Raw genomic sequence first — 21,412 nt, forward strand, 5'->3', positions numbered from 1 at the left:
AAGTATTCCCTCTCGATACAAGGTTTAGGCTAGCAAGGTTATTTGAAGCAAACTCAAGGATGAACAAGTGCAGCAAAACTTACATAAAAGACACATTGTAAACATTATAAGACTCTACACTGTCTTCCTTGTTGTTCAAAACTCAATACTAGATATTATCTAGACCTTAGAGAGACCAAATATGCAAACCAAATTTTAGCAAGCTCTATGTATTTCTTCATTAATGGGTGCAAAGTATATGATGCAAGAGCTTAAACATGAGCACAACAATTGCCAAGTATCACATTATCCAAGACATTTTACCAATTACTACATGTAGCATTTTCCAATTCCAACCATATAACAATTTAACGAAGAGGAAACTTCGCCATGAATATTATGAGCTAAGAACACATGTGTTCATACGAACCAGCGGAGCGTGTCTCTCTCCCACACAAGGATGAACTTATTCAGAGAACTAAGATAACAAAACAAAAAAATAAAAGCACACACAGACGCTCCAAGTAAAGTACATAAGATGTGACCGAATAAAAATATAGTTTCACTAGAAGAAACCTGATAAGTTGTCGATGAAGAAGGGGATGCCTTGGGCATCCCCAAGCTTAGATGCTTGAGTCTTCTTAAAATATGCAGGGATGAACCACCGGGGCATCCCCAAGCTTAGACCTTTCACTCTTCTCGATCACATTATATCACCCTCTTCTATTGACCCTTGAAAACTTCCTTCACACCAAACTTCAAGCAAACTCATTAGAGGGTTAGTGCACAATCAAAATTCACATGTTCAGAGGTGACACAATCATTATTTTCACTTCTGGACATTGCATAATGCTACTGGACATTAATGGATCAAAGAAATAAATCCAACATAGCAAAAGAGGCAATGCGAAATAAAAGGCAGAATCTGTCAAAAACAGAACAGTCCGTAAAGACGAATTTAAAGATGGCACCAGACTTGCTCAAATGGAAAAACTCAAAACTAATGAAAGTTGCGTACATATCTGAGGATCACGCTCGTAAATTGGCAGATTTTTTCGAGTTTTCTACAGAGAACTATGCCCAGATTCGTGACAGACAGCAATGCTGTTTCTGCGCAGCGATCCCAAATATAACATCAACTTTGACATAGAAACTTTACTTGGCACAAAAACATGATAAGGAGAGGTTGCTACAGTAGTAAACAACTTCCAAGACACAAATATAAAACAAAGTACTGTAGCAAAATAACACATGGGTTATCTCCCAAGAAGTTCTTTCTTTATAGCCATTAAGATGGGCTCAGCAATTTTGGTGATGCACCCGCAAGAAATAGTATTTGAAGCAAAAGAGAGCTTCAAGAGGCAATTCAAAACACATTTGAGCCTAACATGCTTCCTATGCAAAAGAATCTTATACACAAATAAATTCATGAAGAGCAAAGTGGCAAGCATAAGAGGATAAAACACGAGTAACTTAAAGATTCTCAACATAAAGAGGGGAAACTTAATATTATTAAGATGCATATAACCATATTTCCCTCTCTCATAATAACTTTCAGTAGCATCGTTGATGAAATCCACAATATACCCGTCACTTAAAACATTCTTATCATGGTTCATATGCATAGAAGTATCATTAATTTTGGCATAAGAAGAGTTATTCCCATTAATAGTAATTGGAGCAAGATTATTATCAAGAATTTGAACATGGTAAACAAGTTGCATACTAAGGGAATGGTTTTTAGCAAGCCCATCATAACTATGACAAGTTTCATAAGGATAATTGTAACATGTGTCATATACATCTCTATAGCAATTATCTAAACCAGAATATGTAATATCGTCATTTTCACTAAAAGTAGAAGTCTCAAATATAGGATCTTCAAGCACATCATCCCCAAGCTTAGGACTTTCAATATCATCGTTTAAGGGGACATGAATAATGCTATCATCATTACTTTCATAATCAGTACCAAAGAGATTTCCAATATCAAAGGTAGTGTGCTCATCCAAATCATGATCACTAATATGGGTAAAGGGTATAGGAAGATCATCGTACTCAGATTCATTATCATAATAATCATTAGGAGCAACATACTTACGGTTACCTAGCGTTATCTCATTCACGCGGGGATACGCCGTTACCTCTTTCTTTTTATTCTCCTTCTTCTTCTTCTTCTTCTTCTTCGTTCCCTTCTTCTTCTTCTCCTTCTCCTCGTTCCCCTCTTTAGGAGGAAGAGGCTTGAATGGTGGCTTGTCCGCATAACCTGATTTTATTTTAGAAACAATAGAAGAAACTTGGGAGGATCCCTCCTTTTCATTAATTAGTTGAAAACAAACAGCGGTCCTATCATATTTTGGCAAGGTGTCATCTTCTAAAATATTTTGTATGTAAGTATTTGTATGGCTATTATCAATGCAATAAGAAAGACAACCATGCGGGACATCATCAATATCAAGATCGTTAATATTTAACAAAGAAATTTTTCTTGACAACTCTTCACACTTTAAAAATAAGGTAAGTTCATCATGCTGATTAGGAATAATTTCATCATCACAATACAAATTTGCAGCACTCATGGGGTTTGAATTATCATTGGAGGAACATTGAAAATTAAAATGACCAACTCTATGGCAAAGTTCACAAATAAAAGGATAGAGGGCACACACTTTTTCTCCAAGATCATCTAGAGCTCTAGACCACTTTCTAGTTTTTTCATTTCGTGATGGATACAATATTCATCTTCTATTTGATTAATTCCACAAGGTCTATGTATTCCACAAAAATTAACATGCTTATAGGAAATAGCATTCTTAGGAGTTTGAGCATGCTTATTGCAATCATTAACAACAATGTCATTCTTCATGCAAGCCTCTTTAAAAGGTTCATGATACTTATCAAAATTCTTTTTAGGCAATTCTAAATGAGAAGCAAAGGCTTTATAAAGATTTGCAGCAACTTGAGAGTCAAGACCATAAGTAGCACTCATATTTCGAAATTTATCAGTATTCATAAAAGTTTCAATGCATTCATAATCATAGTTTATACCCGACTCTTTACCTTTGTCGTTCTCCCAATCTTCGGCGTTCTCCTTAATCCGATCAAGAAGGTCCCTTTTAAACTCTTCTTTATTGCTCGTGAATGATCCAGAACAAGTAGTATCCAGCAAGGTTTATCTTGAAAAGAAAGTCTTGCATAGAAGTTATCAATGATGATATTACCTGGAAGCTCATGATTGGGGCATTTGAGCATTAAAGTCTTCAATCTCTCCCATGCTTGGGCAATACTCTCTCCATCATGAGGCCAAAAATTATATATATGGTTTCGATCTTTGTGAATTTCACTTGGAGGATAGAACTTGGAATAAAATAGAGGCACAATATCCTTCCAATCAAGAGAGCGCCCGTCCTTCAGCAGTTTATACCAATGCGCCGCTTTACCAGACAGCGACATATCAAATAATTTCTTTCTAACTTCATCCATTGAAATACCTGCACACTTGAATAACCCGCATAATTCATGCAAAAACAGTAAATGATTCCTAGGATGGACAGTTCCATCCCCTTCATAGCGGTTATCCATAACACGTTCAATAATTTTCATAGGTATTTTATACGGAATACTTTCAGCAGGTGGATTTAAAATATCGAAGCATCATTAGAGTTATCGCATATGGGAGATAAAGCATTATCGAGCAGAATATTTCTTCCAAAGCGGAGGAGCTAAAAAGATTATTTTTATGTAAACTAGCTTCCCCAAGCTTAGACTTCTTCATAGCATTAGCAGTAATTGCATTCATACTAATAACATTGCTACTATCATGTAAATAAGGTTCCATAGGTTTTTTAATTTTCGCATCAAACCATCCATGTCTTAAATCAGGAAATAGAATAAGAAGCTCACTAATTTTTTTGTTGTTTTCCATTATGCCTAACTAGTGAAAATAAAAACAAGAAACAAAAAGATGCAATTGCAGAGTCTAAAGGAAATAGCTTCGAGCACACACACAATAGCGCCAGAAAAGTATCGTTACCTGGAACCGAAGTATGAGTGCCTTTTACCTTTCCTCCCCGGCAACGGCGCCAGAAAAGTGCTTGATGTCTACGGGTGCTTCTATTCTTGTAGACAGTGTTGGGCCTCCAAGTGCAGAGGTTTGTAGAACAGCAGCAAGTTTCCCTTAAGTGGATCACCCAAGGTTTATCGAACTCAGGGAGGAAGAGGTCAAAGATATCCCTCTCAAGCAACCCCGTAATCACAAAGCAAGAAGTCTCTTGTGTCCCCAACACACCAAATACACTTGTCGAGTGTATAGGTGCACTAGTTCGGCGAAGAGATAGTGAAATACAAGTAATATGGATGTATATGAGTGGTAATAGCAATCTGAATAAAATATGGCAGCGAGTAAACATGCAACAAAACAAGTAAACAAACGGAGATTCGATGCTTGGAAGCAAGGCCTAGGGATCCTGCTTTCACTAGTGGACACTCTCAACAATGATCACATAATAGGACTACTCTACACTCTTTTGTTGGATGATGAACGCATTGCGTAGGATTACACGAACCCTCAATGCCGGAGTTAACAAGCTCCACAATGCAATGTTCATATTTAAATAACCTTAGAGTGCAAGATAGATCAACATAATTACACCAAGAACTAACATAGCATGCACACTATCACCATCATGCATATGTAGGAGGAATAATACACATCAATACCATCATAGCAATAATTAACTTCATAATCTACAAGAGATCATAATCATAGCCTACGCCAAGTACTCACACGGTGCACACACTATCACCTTTACACACATGGAGGAGGAATAGAGTACTTTAATAACATCACTAGAGTATCACATAGACGATATTCAACTAGATCACATAAAGAGAGAGATGAACCACATAGCTACAGCGGAGCCCTCAGCCCCGGGGGTGAATTACTCCCTCCCCATCATGGAGGCAGCGATGGCGGTGAAGATGGCGGTGGAGACGGCGGTGGAGACGACTCCGGGGGCAATTCCCCGTCCGGCAGGGTGCCGGAACAGAGAGTTCTGTCCCCCGAATCTTGATTTCGCGATGGCGGCGGCTCTGGAAGGTTTTCCGTATCGTGGCTCTCGGTACTGGGGGTTTCGCGACGGAGGCTTTAAGTAGGCGGAGGGTCAACGCGGGGGGCCACACGAGGGGCCCAGAGGCTAGGTCGGCGCGGCCAAGGCCTGGGCCGCGCCGCCCTGCCCTCTGGCCGCCTCGTGGCCCCACTTCGTTAGCTCTTCGGTCTTCTGGAAGCTTCGTGCAAAAATAGGACCCTGGGCGAAAGTTTCGTCCAATTCCGAGAATATTTCTTTACTAGGATTTCTGAAACCAAAAACAGCGAGAAAACGAGCAATCGGCTCTTCGGCACCTTGTTAATAGGTTAGTTCCAGAAAATGCATAAATATGGCATATAATGTGCATAAAACATGTAGGTATCATCAATAAAGTAGCATGGAACATAAGAAATTATCGATACGTTGGAGACGTATCAGTATGTGATAGCAAGATATATATAACTTCAAGCACGATGGCTATCACAAGGTAAAGTGCATAAGTAAAGAGCTCGGGTATAGAGATAACCGAGGCACGCGGGAGACGATGATTTATCCCGAAGTTCACACTCTTGTGAGTGCTAATCTCCGGTGGAGAGGTGCGGTGGCTTAGTGCTCCCGAACGCCACAAGAGGCTCACCTTGAGGTGTGGTTGCTCGATGCACACCAACGCCACAAAGGCCTCACCCCAAGATGCGGTACTCACACCACACACCGAGCGCCACGAAGGCGCCTCACCTAAATCTCCGGTGACCCTCGCCACAAAGGCCTAGGTCACGGTTCCACTAAGGGATTTCCTTCGAGGCGGAAACCGGGCCTTACACAAAGGTTGGGGCACACATCCACAACTTAATTGGAGGCTCCCAACAAATCACCACAAAGGTCTAGAATCCGTCTAGGGTTCCAAGAACCCAAGAGTAATAACCTTCTTGCTTTCACCACCACGAATCACCGTGGAGAACTCAAACCGATGCACCAAATGCAATGGCAAGAACACCACAAAGATGCTCAAGTCCTTCTCTCTCAAATTCCAACAAAGCTACAAAAGCTATTGGGGGGAATAAGAGAGGAAGAACAAAGGAATTCACAAAGAACACCAAGATCAAGATCTAGAGGATTCCACTCACAAAGAGATGGATTTGATTGGTAGAAATGTAGATCTAGATCTCCTCGCTCTTTTCCCTCAAATGGGGGCAAGAATCATGGAGGGATTGAGAGATAGAGCAAACTTCTCTAGTTCAACAATGGACGAGAGAGAGAGTGAGAGAAGCAACAGCCCAAGGAGGAAGAAGGGGGGGCTTAAATACCCCCTCCCATCGAAATATGACCGTTTGGGAATGCTCAGGCCGGATTTTCCGGGCCGGATATTTGCAAAATATCCGGGGCCCGAAAAACGGCAAAGGACCAGAAAAAACATGCCCCTGGATGGGGCCCGGATATTTGGCCGGATTTTCCCAGAAACCGGATTTTTCGGGGGGGCGGATTATCCGCCCCAAACTTGGGCCGGAATATCCGCCCCCCTGAAAACTGGCAGAAACATCAAACTGAAACGGGCATAACTTTAGCATCCGGACTCCGATTTTGATGATCTTGAGCTTGTTTTAAAGCTAGGAACAAGCTCTACAAGACCATGCAGGGAACCATCATAATCCAACAATGTAGGATAGAAACAAATGATGAAAGGTTTGACCTATCTAAAAAAGACATACCGGTGAAAACCTCCAACCTTGAAAATGCAACAAGTTGCCCATGCAAAAACCATTTTCGATGAACTAGAGCTTGTCATGAGAATAAGCACAAGCTCTAAAACATAACATGGATACGATCCAAATAAAACCAAGAAAGATCATGCAAAGATGCAAAGGTTTGAGCTCTCTCCGAACGATACGATCGAGTTACTCACTCGAGAGCCCTCTTGATAGTACGGCAACTAAACTATAAACCGGTCTCCAACTACACTATGAGACCGGTAAGAAAGAAACCCTATCAAGAGAAAACCTTATACTTGCGCATTCCACTTGAGCTCGATGATAACGATCTTGACCGCAACAAGATGGAACGCCTTTCTTGATTGTGCTTGCTTGACGAAGTCTTGTGGATTGCTCCCCCATAATCCATCATGGGAGAGATTCTTCTTCGGCGCATCTTCACATATCCATGAACACCATATGGAGAGCATGCTTCAAGCAAATGATCTCTTTGAGATGGCTCACCTTGAACTTGCACTTCATTTCTTCATGGCAAGCTTCAAGCATATGATCTCTTCGAGTTGGCTCATCTTGAACTTGCACTTCATTTCTTCATGGCAAGCTTCAAGCATATGATCTCTTCGAGTTGGCTCATCTTGAACTTGCACTTCATTTCTTCATCATGTAGATGTCTTGAAGTAACTTGAGGGCTCACTTCATCTTCATCTTCAAGACATACTTGACACTTGATATCCTTCATCAATTTCTTCTTATTGCAACCTTGAAGCCAACATATGGTTCAAACATTGCCTATGGACAACACCTACAAATATAATTTAATGCAAACATTAGTCCATAAGGATTGTCATTAATTACCAAAACCACACATGGGGGCTCCATGCAATTTCACAAAGGACATTGCCCCATCTATCTTTGCAATCTCTAAGCACAAAAACTTAACTGTGCACAACGACATCAACCAAGAGTTTTCGATAGCAAAAATCAAGACCAACGAGCATCACAATTAACCACCTTACCGAGTTCGTGGAGTTAAGGACAAGGGTTTATGAGGTGAAACTCATTGACGCTACTGCGGATGACATCACATGGAAATTCACCGCATCGGGATCTTACACGGTGGCATCTTACAAGGCTCAATTTGAGGGTATGATCAACTCCTACATGATGGAGGCGGTGTGCAAGAATTCGGCTCCCGCGGAAGTGTTAGCTCTTCGCTTAGCTTATACGGAGTACTTCTGAACCGTGTTTGGACAGCTGACCGCCTCCAAAAGCGTGGGTGGTCTAATTGCGATGTGTGTCAACTTTGAAAAGGGATCCCGAAACCATGCCGCATCTTATCTTCAAATGTCGCTACTCCTTGCTGGTTTGGAACTCTATTATCTCTTGGCTTGGCATCACCAATGTGGACACTTCGACTTGAGGCAATTGCGAGGCAGTCAAAAAATGGTGGCTTAGCTTCATCTACACAAACGTCACCAAGAGGAAGTCCTTTGCATCTCTAATCATGTTCACCTCTTGAGAGATTTGGAATGAGCAAAACGCGGGAGTTTTTCGAAATGTTTCCACAATTCCGACCGTTGTTTGAAACAAGATTAAGGGAGAGGCGGCTCGTTGGAGCATGACGGGTGGTAAGTAATTAGGTTCAATCATGTCACGAGGGTGATTGTTTTGAGCTGCCGTCGGGTTGTAACAAATTTTAAACTTTCTACCTAATGATAGAATGGGCAAAGCTTTTACCCCATTAAAAAAAACTTTTGCCATTCTATGTCTAAAAAATTTCTTTTTTTCCAAGCCACCCAACCATGGGATCGATTTTCATTATCAGGAGATAACGAAAACAATAGTAGTTCCGGTAGCAAACAAAAATGTTAGAGATATATTTGGTATATGTGTATTTGGTAGTATATGATTTGTAATCATCTCGTGCCTTATCTCTAGGATTGTCTTCTTGGCTCCCAAGACTTGTACCCCTATATATACTCGCCCGAGAGGCTCAATACAACATCCAACACATTCCGCCAATCTCTCTCTCCCTCTCTATCGCTCTACATGGTATCAGAGCGGCGCCGATCCTAACCTAGCCGCCGCCCAAGCTTCCGCGCCGCCCCCGGGGAGGTCGATCTCCATGATCTACTCCGGGGGCGCGCAACCCGTATGAGGGTTCGTCTGCCGATCCGTTGATCCGCTTCCCTCGAATTTATTTTTCCAAACCATAAGTTGGTTTTCTTTTTGCGTCGCCGATCGCTCGACCGGCGTTTTATTTTTTGGTTTTGCCGATCATAGATCGGATTGATTCGCCCACCGTCGCCGTCATCACTCGCCTCTACTCCAACCTCGGCGTCGACTTCGCACCGGCCATCTTCATCAGCCGTGCGGCGCGGCCGCACGGGTCACACATGAGACGCCTACGTGCGACGCAGCAGGCTGTCTCGCCCGCGTGGTCTCCATCGCTGGTCCGTCTTCGTCGTCATCGCCCTGGACATCACCAACAACGTCGCCAACGACTCCGATCTGCGGCGTGTAGTCCACGCCATGGCACGTGTAGCGCCGTCGTCGGTCTGATCAACCGACCCCGCACACGTCTCCGCCAAGCACATCCCCGAGCATGTGCATACCACCGATTGAGCATCGGGTTGCCGCTGTGTCGCCCCTTCGGGTCGCAGCGCTGCCGCCTTTGGTCCACGCTGCTAGCCAACGATGCGCTTTCTGAGGCGCGTACGTTGCTGGTGGCGTCCCGCCGCTGCACCGACTCGCGCCCTGCAGCTACGCCGGCCCCTCGGGCCGTGGCGTCGCCGCACGCGGTCACCTTCGCCGTCCCCCACGCATCGACGTCCGAGGCCACCACAGTACCGCCCCTTCGGCGCGGGTCGCCTCCGTCCGCGCATGGTCTTCGTCACGCCGCCGGGTCTTTCTCGCCTACTTCGTGTACCGCCGCCGCGCCTCCACCCCATGTCGCCGATGGGCTCGCCAACCACTCTAGGTCGCGCTGGGCTCGCCGACCACCGTAACGCCCGTCTAGGCCTGAAGAAGTGTTGGAAAAAATGCCCCTACACGATGATGAACAGTCGGGACTTCCGATCCTTGCTTCCGTATCTGACATCCGAGCTCCCAATGGTTATGTTTCATCAAATAAAACACTAACCACGTCTGAATGCCCGATTCATTATTTGTCTGCAACCAAAAATATTTACAAAATTCATGACCGGATGGCACACGCGACAAGCGAGAACCCAGTGCAGCAAGGTTGGAGACGACCCGTAGACGTGTTGGCAACGCAGGGTCCCGTCTCCAACGTCATGCACATAGTTTATGTACGTTTAGACGTCGAGCTCCATATACATACATCTCCTCTAAGCTTCAGCTAACTACAGAAACAGAAGAGGCGACGAGAGCACTGATACAAAAGAAGAAAACGACACTCCTTGCCGTCTCTGAAGAAGCGAGGCAGGAGAATCCGTCGCCGGCATTCTCCCTCTCGTGTCTCCGACGCCGGCAATCTGTGGTCGATCTATAACTTGTAAGGAAGAAAATGACTGATGAAGCTGGCACGTTGGCATCTGCAGATCCGTACGTTCACATACTCTGAATCTGAAACATGCCTGCGGTGCTGTGGTGTTGTTGCAGGAATAGTCAGGCGATTATCTCGTCTGGCATGGCGACGAACCGCGTTCGCTTCTGAAACACCACAGAATCAAGGAAAAGAAAATTAATCGCCGGAGAAGATGTCAGCAAAAGCGACGGGTAACTCGTTCTAATCCAAATGTGAATGTCTTTACGCATTAGCAGCAGAAAACGATGCCATTAACAATAATGCAATCAGATAAGTACAGAGAAAGAAAATTCGGGCCATGATGCCATTTTAACAATAATGCGCTTGCCAAATAACAAAGCAAAGAAAATCCGCAATGAACCGTAATGCTGATGTAATTTTCCCTATCTTCTAGACAGAAGAATTAGCACAGATAGAAAAATAGTTTTCTCAATTCTCATGACGATAGGATGAACTTCAGTGACATAGTGTCATTCTATGTCATGTCTTTATCTGAAAAATAAGTATCATGTAACGATTACCTGCTTCTGCTCAAGCTAGTTTAATGATTGATATTACTGCTCTGACTTTGGGGGAGCTCAATAATGAATCAGATCAGTAAGTTGCTACATTAGTGAGGGTGACTCCAACGAATCGGCCCAAGAGACACTAATGGGTATAATTTTGATGGAGCAACTTCTCCTGTTGTGATCTTGAAAACTATCTCTAATTGGCTACTAAGTCAGACATGCGACTCTCCGCGTGTTTGTACTACCACCAGAGAAATATTTGAGCCGTACTATAGTACGCGCAATGCTTTGGACATGGGAAACTAAGACAATCCTGGTTACACTTACTGGTATAATTCTGATGGAGCGACTTGTCCTTTTATGATCCCTGAAACTTTCACTAATTGGTTACTTAGTCAGATGTGTGATGCTCGGCGTGTTTGTTTTGCCAACATAGAATTATTTGAGCCGTATTTAAGTACTACTCGGCGTGTTTGTTTTGCCAACATAGAATTATTTGAGCCGTATTTAAGTACTACGTGTAATTTTTTGACATGGGAGTTTGAGAGATCATCCTGGCTACGCAACACAGACTTTCTACAAATCTGACTGCACTACATGAAGTTCTAGTCATTACGTCTAGAAGGAAAATACATGGCTGCTGTGCTGAATCCGCAGATAAAGGATGACTATCTGTAGAATGAAATGCTACTCCTTTTTTTTTTGCAAAGGGAGAATGAAATGGAACTTTGACGCAGCAGTTCTAGTTGGAAGATGAAACAGCGCTATTGGTCTGAAAACATATCTGTTGACAACACTGAAGATTTAGAGACGCTCTCGTTGAAACTTCAGCATGAGATGCATCTTCCAATGGTAGAGCTATGACTGCAATGATGGTCTGGATCCGAAGGTGCGAACTTTGACGCACCACACATATAGTTTCAGATATCCAAGCAGGCTAAAGAATTCAGTGAGGTGGCAATTTGGCTCATAGGAGCAAATGCTCTTATTATATAAAATAATTAAAAAACAATTTTAAAAATGTTAAAAAATTCTGATATAAATTTTTTGGTGTACATCTTGACATTCTATGTTAGTGCACAAATTTTTGTGGAGAAACAACATTTTGTATGGCGTGTACAAAAAAGGCAAAAAAATATCCTGTACGTAGTCGTGTTATAGCATCAAAACTTGTCTTTTTTACAGGAGCCACAATTGTTTTTAGTTTTTTTGAAAACTTGTGTACCAACATAAAATATCTAGATGTACATGTAAAAATTTAGTTTAGAATTTTTTGACACTTTGAAATGTGGATTCACATAATGGGAGCATATGCTCCTATGAGCCAAAGTGCATTTCCCAGCTTTGGGAGGTGGCGTTTTGGCTCATAGGAGCAAATGCTCCCATTATACAAAATAATTAAAAATTAATTTTAAAAATGTCAAAAAAATTGACATAATTTTTTTGGTGTGCATCGTGGCATTCTATGTCCGTGCACAAGTTTTCGTGAAAAAACAACATTTTATGTGGTGTGTACAAAAAAGACAAAAAAATGCGCTGTATGTAGTCGTGTTACAGCATCAAAATTTGTCTTTTTTACATGAGCCACATACATTGTTTTCTTTTTTTGAAAATTTGTGTACCAACATAAAGTGTCTATATGTACATGTAAAAATTTAGTTTAATTTTTTTTGACACTTCAAAACGTGGATTCACACAATGGGAGCAAATGCTCCTATGAGCCAAAGTGCATTTCCCGTTAGACACAGTCCAGCATATTCTTGTTTTTTTTTTATTGTTGATTAAAAGTTTTGTTTGCGACAATGAAACTAACAGCAATACAAAAGGACCAACATAGTATCATACTATGTCAGTCATGTCTTTATCGAAAAAATCAGAAGAATAGGTATCATGTAGCGATTGCCTCCCTTTCGAAAAAAAAAAATCATGTAGCGATTGCCTGCTTCTGCCTAAGCTAGTTTAATGGTTGATATTACTGGTTTGACATTGAGGTGCTCAAGAAATTAATCCGATTAGTAAGTTGCTACACTAGTGACGGTGACTGCAAAGGATCTTCCCAAGAGACACTAATGGGTACAGTTCTGAAGGAGCAACTTGTCCTGTTATGATCCTTGAGACATTCACTAATTTGTTACTTTGTCAGACACACGACACTTGGCGTGTTTGTACCTCCACCATAGAAGTATTTGACACGTATCTAAGTACTCCTAATGTTTTGACATGGGAAATTAAGACCATCAAGGCCTCAAGGGTACGCAACGCACAGACTTTCTACAAATATGACCGTACAAAAAATTCTACAAGTTATTTGGCATCTAGAAGAAGCATCCACCATGGCTGTTACGCTGAATCCGCGGATGAAGGAGGACTATCCATAGAACGAAATGCAAACTGGTTTCAGACTGAAGTTAGAACAGAGCCATTGCTCTGCGGAAATATCTGTTGACAACATTGAAGATTCAGAGGTGCTCGCCTTGAAACTTCAGCATGTGAAACGGAGGTGGCGTAAACGGAGGTGGCGTTTTGGCTCATAGGTGCATATGCACCTATTATAAAAAATAATTTAAAAATAAATTAAAAAATGTTAAAAAATTATGAAATAAAATTTGAGGTGTACATCTTGACATTCTATGTTCATACACAAATTTTCGTGGAAAATAACATTTTATGTGGCATGTATAAAAAGACAAAAAAAATATCATGTACGTAGTCTTGTTGAAGAATCAAAATTTATCTTTTTTAATGAGACACAAAAATATATTATTTTTTCTCGAAAAGTTGTGTGCAAACATAGAATATCTAAATATACATGCAAAATTTTATTTTAGATTTTTTTGACACTTTAAAATGTAGTTTCACATAACGTGTTCATATGCACCCTTGAGCCGAGTTGGATTTGCCACGAGAAACATTTTTCCATGTTAGATTTACGACTGCTAGCCTAGCATGCTGGTCCTCGAGCGTTACAAGCAACTGTTTTTGTATCATCGCTCAAGCAGTCAAATCCTGGAATTGACGGCCGGCGCGAGAAAATGACTAACGTGTCAGGAACACAGGATTGACTTCAGGCACGCTAGACCCATCTACTGTACATCGTTTCTACCTACCATGACTCCTTCATAACAGGCTACTAGCGGTGTCCGTAAGAAAATCAACACTTGATTGTTGCGACCTCCTAAACTCCCGATTCTTTTACCCGATTTAGCTATGTATATGTATTCGCTCCGTTCCATAATTATTGTCATTGTTTTAGTCTAAACTTATATTCAAAGTTGATAACTCAATCTTCAAGAAACAAACTGATCCTTAACATAAAATTGGGATAGAGAATTCAGTTCGATGAAGAATTGCTACACAAAGCTAGCAGATTCATTTTTATCATGGACTAAATTACTCCTGGTAACTGGGCAAGCTTCAGAAAATGACATGGCATGGCGTGCGCCCATGTCATAAGCGTCAATTCCTTTGGTTTGCAGGGAACAACTGAAATATTTATGGTTCGTTTGAAAACAACAAAGAAATGCAGATGAAACGAAAAACAATACTACCAAAAGACCAACGTGTACATTTAAATTGTTTTTCATGGTTGTCAACATGTATTCGAATCAGGCCATAATAATAAACTTAGAGCGAAGTAGTGCATTACCTCCTTCCGGCTGGCCTTGCCGTCCGGCGTGCCGGTTAGCGCGGACCACCTATCGGCCGGCGTCTTCGCCATCATCCCGGTATCTCTTTCCGGCGTCGGCATCATGAACCTGGAGCCCCACTCGGGCGTGGCGGCGAACCTCGGGCTCCGCTCCGGCGTCCGCGAGAACCTGCCGCCGCCCCAGTCTGGCGTCGGCACGAACCGCGGGCTGTGCTCCGGCGTCTGCGGGAGCCGAACACCGGTGCCCCAGTCCGGCGTTGGCACGAACATCGGGCTCCGGTCGGGCGTCCGCGGAGCGAACCTCTCGGGCGTCACGGCACCGCTCCCGGTGTTGTTGGCGGCGCAGAGCTGCATGATCTTGGCGGCGGCCTCGGCGGGGTCACGGCTCTCGCTCATGAGCTTGGCCACCTGCGCCTTGGGCAGGCGCATGCGGAGCTGCACCGGCCCGCCGTCGGAGGCGGCGGGCGAGGCCGGCGCGGTGCCGGTGGGGAAGGTGAGGTCGGAGGTGGAGCGGCGCGTGAGCATGAGCGACTCGAGTCGCTCGCGCGCGCCGACGTGGAGCGCGCCGGACCAGGCGCGTCGCGGCGGCGCGGTGGGCTTCGGCAGCACGACGAGGAAGTAGAGCCGGCCCGGGCGGAGCAGCGCGTCGTGCTCGAGCGGGCGCGCGCGGACGCCGAGCAGCTTGACCTGCTCGGAGTCGAGGAGCTGGAAGCCCGGGTGGTCGCGCAGCACCGCGCCCGCGTACGCCGGCGGCTTCACCCGGAACGCCGTGCCGTCCAGCTGCATGATCTTGGCGCCCTTGCGCCGGCCGCCGATGCTGTTGCCCATTGCCGGCTGTGTTCTCTCTGGAGTTTGGCCGCCTGACCTTTGCTCAGCGCGGTGGGCGTGGCCGGCGGGTCAGGTTGGCGTTGTTCTTTGCGGTGTTTGTGTGTGTGGGGCGTGGGAGTTAAAAAGGGGAGAAGGTCAGGGAAGGTTTGGGAGTCAAAGGTTGTGCGGCGAGCGCGAGTCTACGCGAGCTCGACATGGACGGGAGCTCGCCAAGTCTGCGGTCCTTTTTATCTTCGCTGCAACTTTGGAAGGGGCGTCTACGAAAGGTAGGCCGTAGCCGCCCCGCCCACCATGCATGGCACCATGGCACTGCACAAGAGAGGAGGTTAAAAATGTGTTGCTCCGTAGTGGATGGTTAGATGCCTAACTATCACTGAGGAGGAATAATAGAAAGTTACAACACGTTTTTGACGATTCTAGTTAAGTAGCTCAAGAATCAGAGCAAGAACTTCAAAGCGAACCAAAAGGTAATTGTGATGGTAATCTCTTTAAGGTGGACTGATCTGACCATTTTCGTTGTTGTATCGAGCGGTGTAAAGAGTAGGAAATTGAGAACTCTGCCATTATCATGCGTCCCTGACAATCTTCACCTCTCCGATCACATCAGTAGAACGTGAGGAGCTCGATCGAGCAGTCAAAATCTGCATCCACCCCTCTTATCTCGTGGCCAACTTTACATCTACCGTTCGCCGTCGTTTTAAATCCCAAACGTTGATGCCTCACCTCCAGCAGTCCCTTCATTTTTCTCCACGATGAAAGTTGTACTAACTATGTTTTACAAGGTTGTTTTTTTATTTAGTGTTACTTCTCTTCGAAGAGTTGAAGATACCATGCTAAAAATCTTAGGTTAATTCAATCTTTATTTTTCAGTTCTTTTTGTTATTATCAACTAACATTTTTGGCTAATTTATTGATTAAACCTCTATACATAGAATGTACCGAGAATTTACCGTTCCCATATAGACTCCAATAAAATTCGTCGGTCCTTTCACGTTCCATGACGCAAGCTTAGGACCAACTAAATTCTTGCTGAACGTCACATTTGGTGGGAAATACTCTAGCACCTCACCAATTCTCACCTTTATGATGAACTATGTTATATGGAGCTGGGTATTATTTTTGAAGTGCAGGTTACCCAACCACTTATATTCTCATAATCTAATTTCTAAGCCAGCTTTAATTATGAACAAGCTAGATGGGGAAAAAATTCTTCATCACTATTAGACCAGCCTAAAAAAATAAATACTGGAATTTTAATAAATTTGAGAAAATGCACTCGAGCATGCATATTTTAGTTTATCATCAAATTGTCTCGCAGCTAGTTAATGGCAAGCAACACGCGTACCCTACCGCCGGGATCGCCCAGGCAGATGGCGCGTCTTCTTTTTTGCGCCTGCCACGGCAAGGAATCGGACCGAAGAGTCACCGGCCGCCGCCGCCGCCGGCGAGGTCGTATTAATGAAGCTATAGCTAGCCGGGCGACGCTGCCGACGGGTTGGTTTCCTGGGATCGGGTGCCGGGGCAATCCGATGATCCACGGCAGCTGTCGTACGTGTCTCGTTCTGGAGCTGCACGAAGACGGACGTGCGTAGCCGTTGTCATCTGGGATTGTAGGGCTCTCGCTGAAGGCGACCAAATCGTATGGACTGTAGAGACGGCAAGCCGTCGTAAATTTTTTTTTAGGTAAAACATAATATATTAACCAAGCAAGCCGTCTCATTAAAAATCTTTCAGTCCTCTTAGGTACCCTGGTAAGGAAAATAGTGCGTCAAAAACTTGCTGCTCCAAACTCAAAGTATAGTTACATCATCTAGAAAGGTTTGGGTAATAAACCTAGAGGGCTCATCGACCCAAATACAAAAAATATGTAAAATAAAACTATTCCTAGCAATCAAATGAGCCACTTCATTAGTCTCCCTCTCGAACAATGCAAGCCGTCGTAGATTTGTCCTCGCTGTGTGTATACTACAGCTTTGAATCTGTATTCTGGTCGTGAAAAGAAGGTGTGTGTGTGTAACGTGGTCGTTTTCTCATACCCAGGGCGTAGCGCGCGCATGTGCGAATAACAAAACCTGATACTACAATATATTCATACGAAACACCTCTTTCTCAAATTGAGCTGCATTTTAAGTTTGGTCAAGTAATACTTTAACAAAATATGATCAAGCATATACAAATTATGAGCATGTAAAATGAGCATATAACAAGAAAGCATATCTCATGCGGGCGAGTTGTTAGCATAGAACCACCACTTTCGCAGCTAAATCTTCGTTTTGGTATCACTTTGTGTTGCGGGAGCAAAAACCCACCAGATTTTGACGAGGTTTTCTCAAATAGCACTAAACCATCTCTGAACGCAAATTGACACGATTTCTGCCAAGCCTGGCCCACTGAGCTGACGTGGCAGCTGTTTGTGGTCTGGGTTGATAAAGAGTGACCAGCTACCCTTCAAAACTCACTCGGAAGGTTGAGGTCAATGTACCATGAGTCCAGCAATACAAGAATAGATGAGAAGATCCAAAATGCCAGATTTGTGCAGGAGTTGGTTGAGGAGAGGAACAAGTTTAAGAAGAACTACCACTCATTGATGGATGATGTGGATAAATTCATGAAAGATACAGAGAAAAGAGTGATGGAAGAAAATTTGAAGATGAATGAGGAGAAGAATCAGATATTTGATTTGAGCGGGACTGAACTTGAAGCTGAGGTTATGGAACTAAATTCTGCACTGTCTGTCATGAAGGAGGAGAAACAACAATAGGAGAAGGAAAAAAGAGGAGCTCAAAGAGGAGAAGCATCAGTGGGCTAAGGAAAAAAGAGGAGCTCATAGACGAGAAAGGTAAGCTAAAAGAGGACAAGAGGAAGTTAGAGTACACACTGTATGACCTTCTGAAAGTTGCTCGTGAAAACAAAGACAAGCTTCTGAAGATCAAGGAGACTCTTGGAGAACTGTAATATGCATGGTGTTGTAATCCTAGTAGTGTTGAATCTATATGCGCTGAACTATGTTGTTGTAATCCTTAATTAGAACCAGTATTGAACTATGTTGTAATCCTTATTAGAACAAGTATTGAACTATGTTGTAATCCTTATGTGGTGAAGTATGTTGCTAAAGTTTGAACCATTATCTAAACTAGCCATTTGCTTTAATTTTGTTTGGAATGTTTAATGTTTATATGCTCATAGATTTTTAAATTGGAAACCTAAGTGGTTGTCGACAACCCTGAGATTTTTCAAATGCAAACCCTAGTGGTTGTCGAGAACCCCGAGGGTATCTACTTTAGAACTCTAGTGGTTGTCGAGAACCCCGAGAGTTCTAAAATAGCTAAGTGGTTGTCGACAACCCCGAGAGTTTTGAAATTTGAAACCTAAGTGGTTGTCGACAACCCCGAGAGTTTTCAAATGCAAACCCTAGTGGTTGTCGAGAACCCCGAGAGTATCTATTTTAGAACTCTAGTGGTTGTCGAGAACCCCGAGGGTATCTATTTTAGAACTCTAGTGGTTGTCGACAAACCCGAGGGTATCTATTTTAGAACTCTAGTGGTTGTCGAGAACCCCGAGAGTTCTAAAATAGCTAAGTGGTTGTTGACAACCCCGAGAGTTTAGAAATTGGAAACCTAAGTGGTTGTCGACAACCCCGAGAATTTTCAAATGCAAACCCTAGTGGTTGTCGAGAACCCCGAGAGTTCAAAAATAGCTAACCTAGTGGTTGTCGAGAACCCCGAGAGTTTTGAAATTAGAAACCTAAGTGGTTGTCGAGAACCTCGAGAGTATCTATTTTAGAACTCTAGTGGTTGTCTAGAACCCCTAGAGTTCTAAAATAGCTAACCTAGTGGTTGTCGAGAACCGCGAGAATTTTTTAATTGGAAACCTAATTGGTTGTCGAGAACCCCCAGAGTTCTAAGATAGCTAATCTAGTGGTTGTCGAGAACCCCGAGAGTTTTGAAATGCAAAAACCAAGTGTTAATCTGGGTTAGGGCTTGGATGCTCCACCAGCTGCTTAGTTGTCACAATGCATCTACTGCCTGGATTTGTATCAAGAATAGCCAGCAAGTAGTCTCTGATTCTTGTGTACTGTGCCTTCTGATCTTCCAAGACAAGATCAAATGCTTTTCTCCTTGCCCTATAGGCTTTCTCCTTGGAACTTCAACTCCAAATCCTAACTTGGCATTATCAATAAGAGTGTCAACAGTGGTGTTTGGATCTGTCCTAACATCCTGCTCAGATTGACAAGCCAGCCAATCAATGGAGACTTTGGTTTTATCTCCAACAGGTAGACAAGTGTGTACATTGTTGAATTTCCTAATGCAAAAGGTTGACTCATATGCAACTTCTGAGGCTGTGAGATAGAATTTACAACCCTACTCCCTTTCTTTCTCAGTGCATTTCACAGTAATTCTGTCAGCATAGTTTCTGTGGTACTCAAAGTTTCTCAGCTGTGCAATATGATAATTCCTCAAAGCAACTCTGAATTCATACACATGTTTGAAACACAACTTGATGGAAAACTGGAAATGAGCATCTACCCTGTAGGGATCATACCAGATCCTCTTCTTCGTCTTCTTTAACAGCCTCTTATTTCCACTTGCAAGAGGTACATTCTTCACGGCACCATCATCATCAGTATCACCCAAATCATCTGGGCTGCTCTCCTCATCAGTAGAAGGAATGAAGTCACCAGATTGGTACTCCACTACTTCATGATGACACTTGGTAGTTGGGCCTGGCCTCAATGGTTGTTTTTTTACAAAGTAATCAGGCTTAGGTTCCTCCTCATCATCATATAGCTCTTCCACATCTGTATCCCCTTCATAGTGCATATAAGGGTCATCTCTCTACTTCTTCTGTCGATTCATCTTCTCCATTATGTGAGCAACATCTGGATCATGATCCTTTGCTAGTTTCTGCCTCTTCAATCCCCTCATTAGCTCTAGTTCCTCTGCAACCTTTCTATTATGCTCTTCAGGTTTAAACTGACAAGGATAGAAGAAACCATCCTCACAATGGTACAATCTGCTTGCCCTTATGCATGGTGCAACTCTGCTGTTTTCCAACATACATCACATCTGAGTAGTCCACTGCCACGGGTATATCTGTTCATCATCTAATATATAGTTGACACCATCAGTATCAACAGATAATCTGACAGGCACATCATGTAATACTGCATCATCTGCCTCCATATTCAGTCCAGCTGGCCACACTGAATTTTTCTTCAAGACTGTAATAATGATACATTTTTCATCTTCATACAAAGCTAGCATCTCCTCTACCTTGACCATACTGTCAATTACTTCCATTGCTGCCAGCCCTTTCCCTTTTTCTTTAACAAAATACATGTTGTCCCTTATTCCATAGCCATAACATTCAATCATGGCTAAAAGGTTAAGAACTGTGATATCAGATTGGACACATTTATTTCTAAATTATCTTCACCATGCATATTAAATCTGATGTCCCAAATATCATCATCTAGCCTACAAGAGTACATAGAGCTATGTTGCTTCAGGTTGCAATTTAAGAAATAAACTACATTGGTACAATAAATATGAAAAAGTCAGGTTGAGTGGACAGTCTAAATAAAATCTCAAATAAACCTATTTAGCGCTACATTTATGGCCATTTTTAGGTTAAGTGACACCATTTTCAAATAAACCTATTTGGTACTACTAATCCCTCTCATTGTTTACTACCTGGCAGATGTGAATCTGACAAACACGAGTTCAAAGCTTCAGATAAAAAAGGAAATTTACTCGACACATCCCAATGAGGTAGCCCATTGGTGGCTGCTCTTCGCCGGCGTCGAGATCACAGCCCGAGCAAACGCTAAAGCAGCCCTCGCCTCCAACGATGCTCTAAATCCGTGAGCTCGCTGTGGTTCACGCCGCCGCCCGCGGCGGAGAGATCTGGAACTCAGGCGCCGATCTTCGGAGACGGAGATGCGCCGCCTCTCTCCGTGCCGGCACCGCCGGGAGTCACCGCCGCCATCGCCGGGACTGGACATAAGAGAGAGGTAAGTGGGGACTAACGCACGTGCGTGGGGTGACTGAAACCCTAGTACCCGTTTGTAACGACATGTGCATCGAAAAGTGGGTGGGACCCATGCG

General features: G+C 43.3%; 1 protein-coding gene across 1 annotated transcript; it reads right to left on the minus strand.

Annotated features, from left to right (window-relative positions):
* Positions 1 to 9,824: 9,824 nt before the first annotated feature.
* On the minus strand, positions 9,825 to 15,311 carry LOC124675262 (uncharacterized protein At1g66480-like; the record flags this gene model as incomplete). Its single annotated transcript, XM_047211333.1, is given in 2 exon segments — positions 9,825 to 10,447; positions 14,478 to 15,311. Coding segments are annotated over 2 exon segments (873 nt in total). The 3' UTR covers positions 9,825 to 10,402.
* Between the last annotated feature and the right edge of the window lie 6,101 nt (positions 15,312 to 21,412).

The sequence above is a fragment of the Lolium rigidum genome, chromosome 1 (assembly GCF_022539505.1).
Source record: "Lolium rigidum isolate FL_2022 chromosome 1, APGP_CSIRO_Lrig_0.1, whole genome shotgun sequence".
Lineage (NCBI taxonomy): Eukaryota > Viridiplantae > Streptophyta > Magnoliopsida > Poales > Poaceae > Lolium > Lolium rigidum.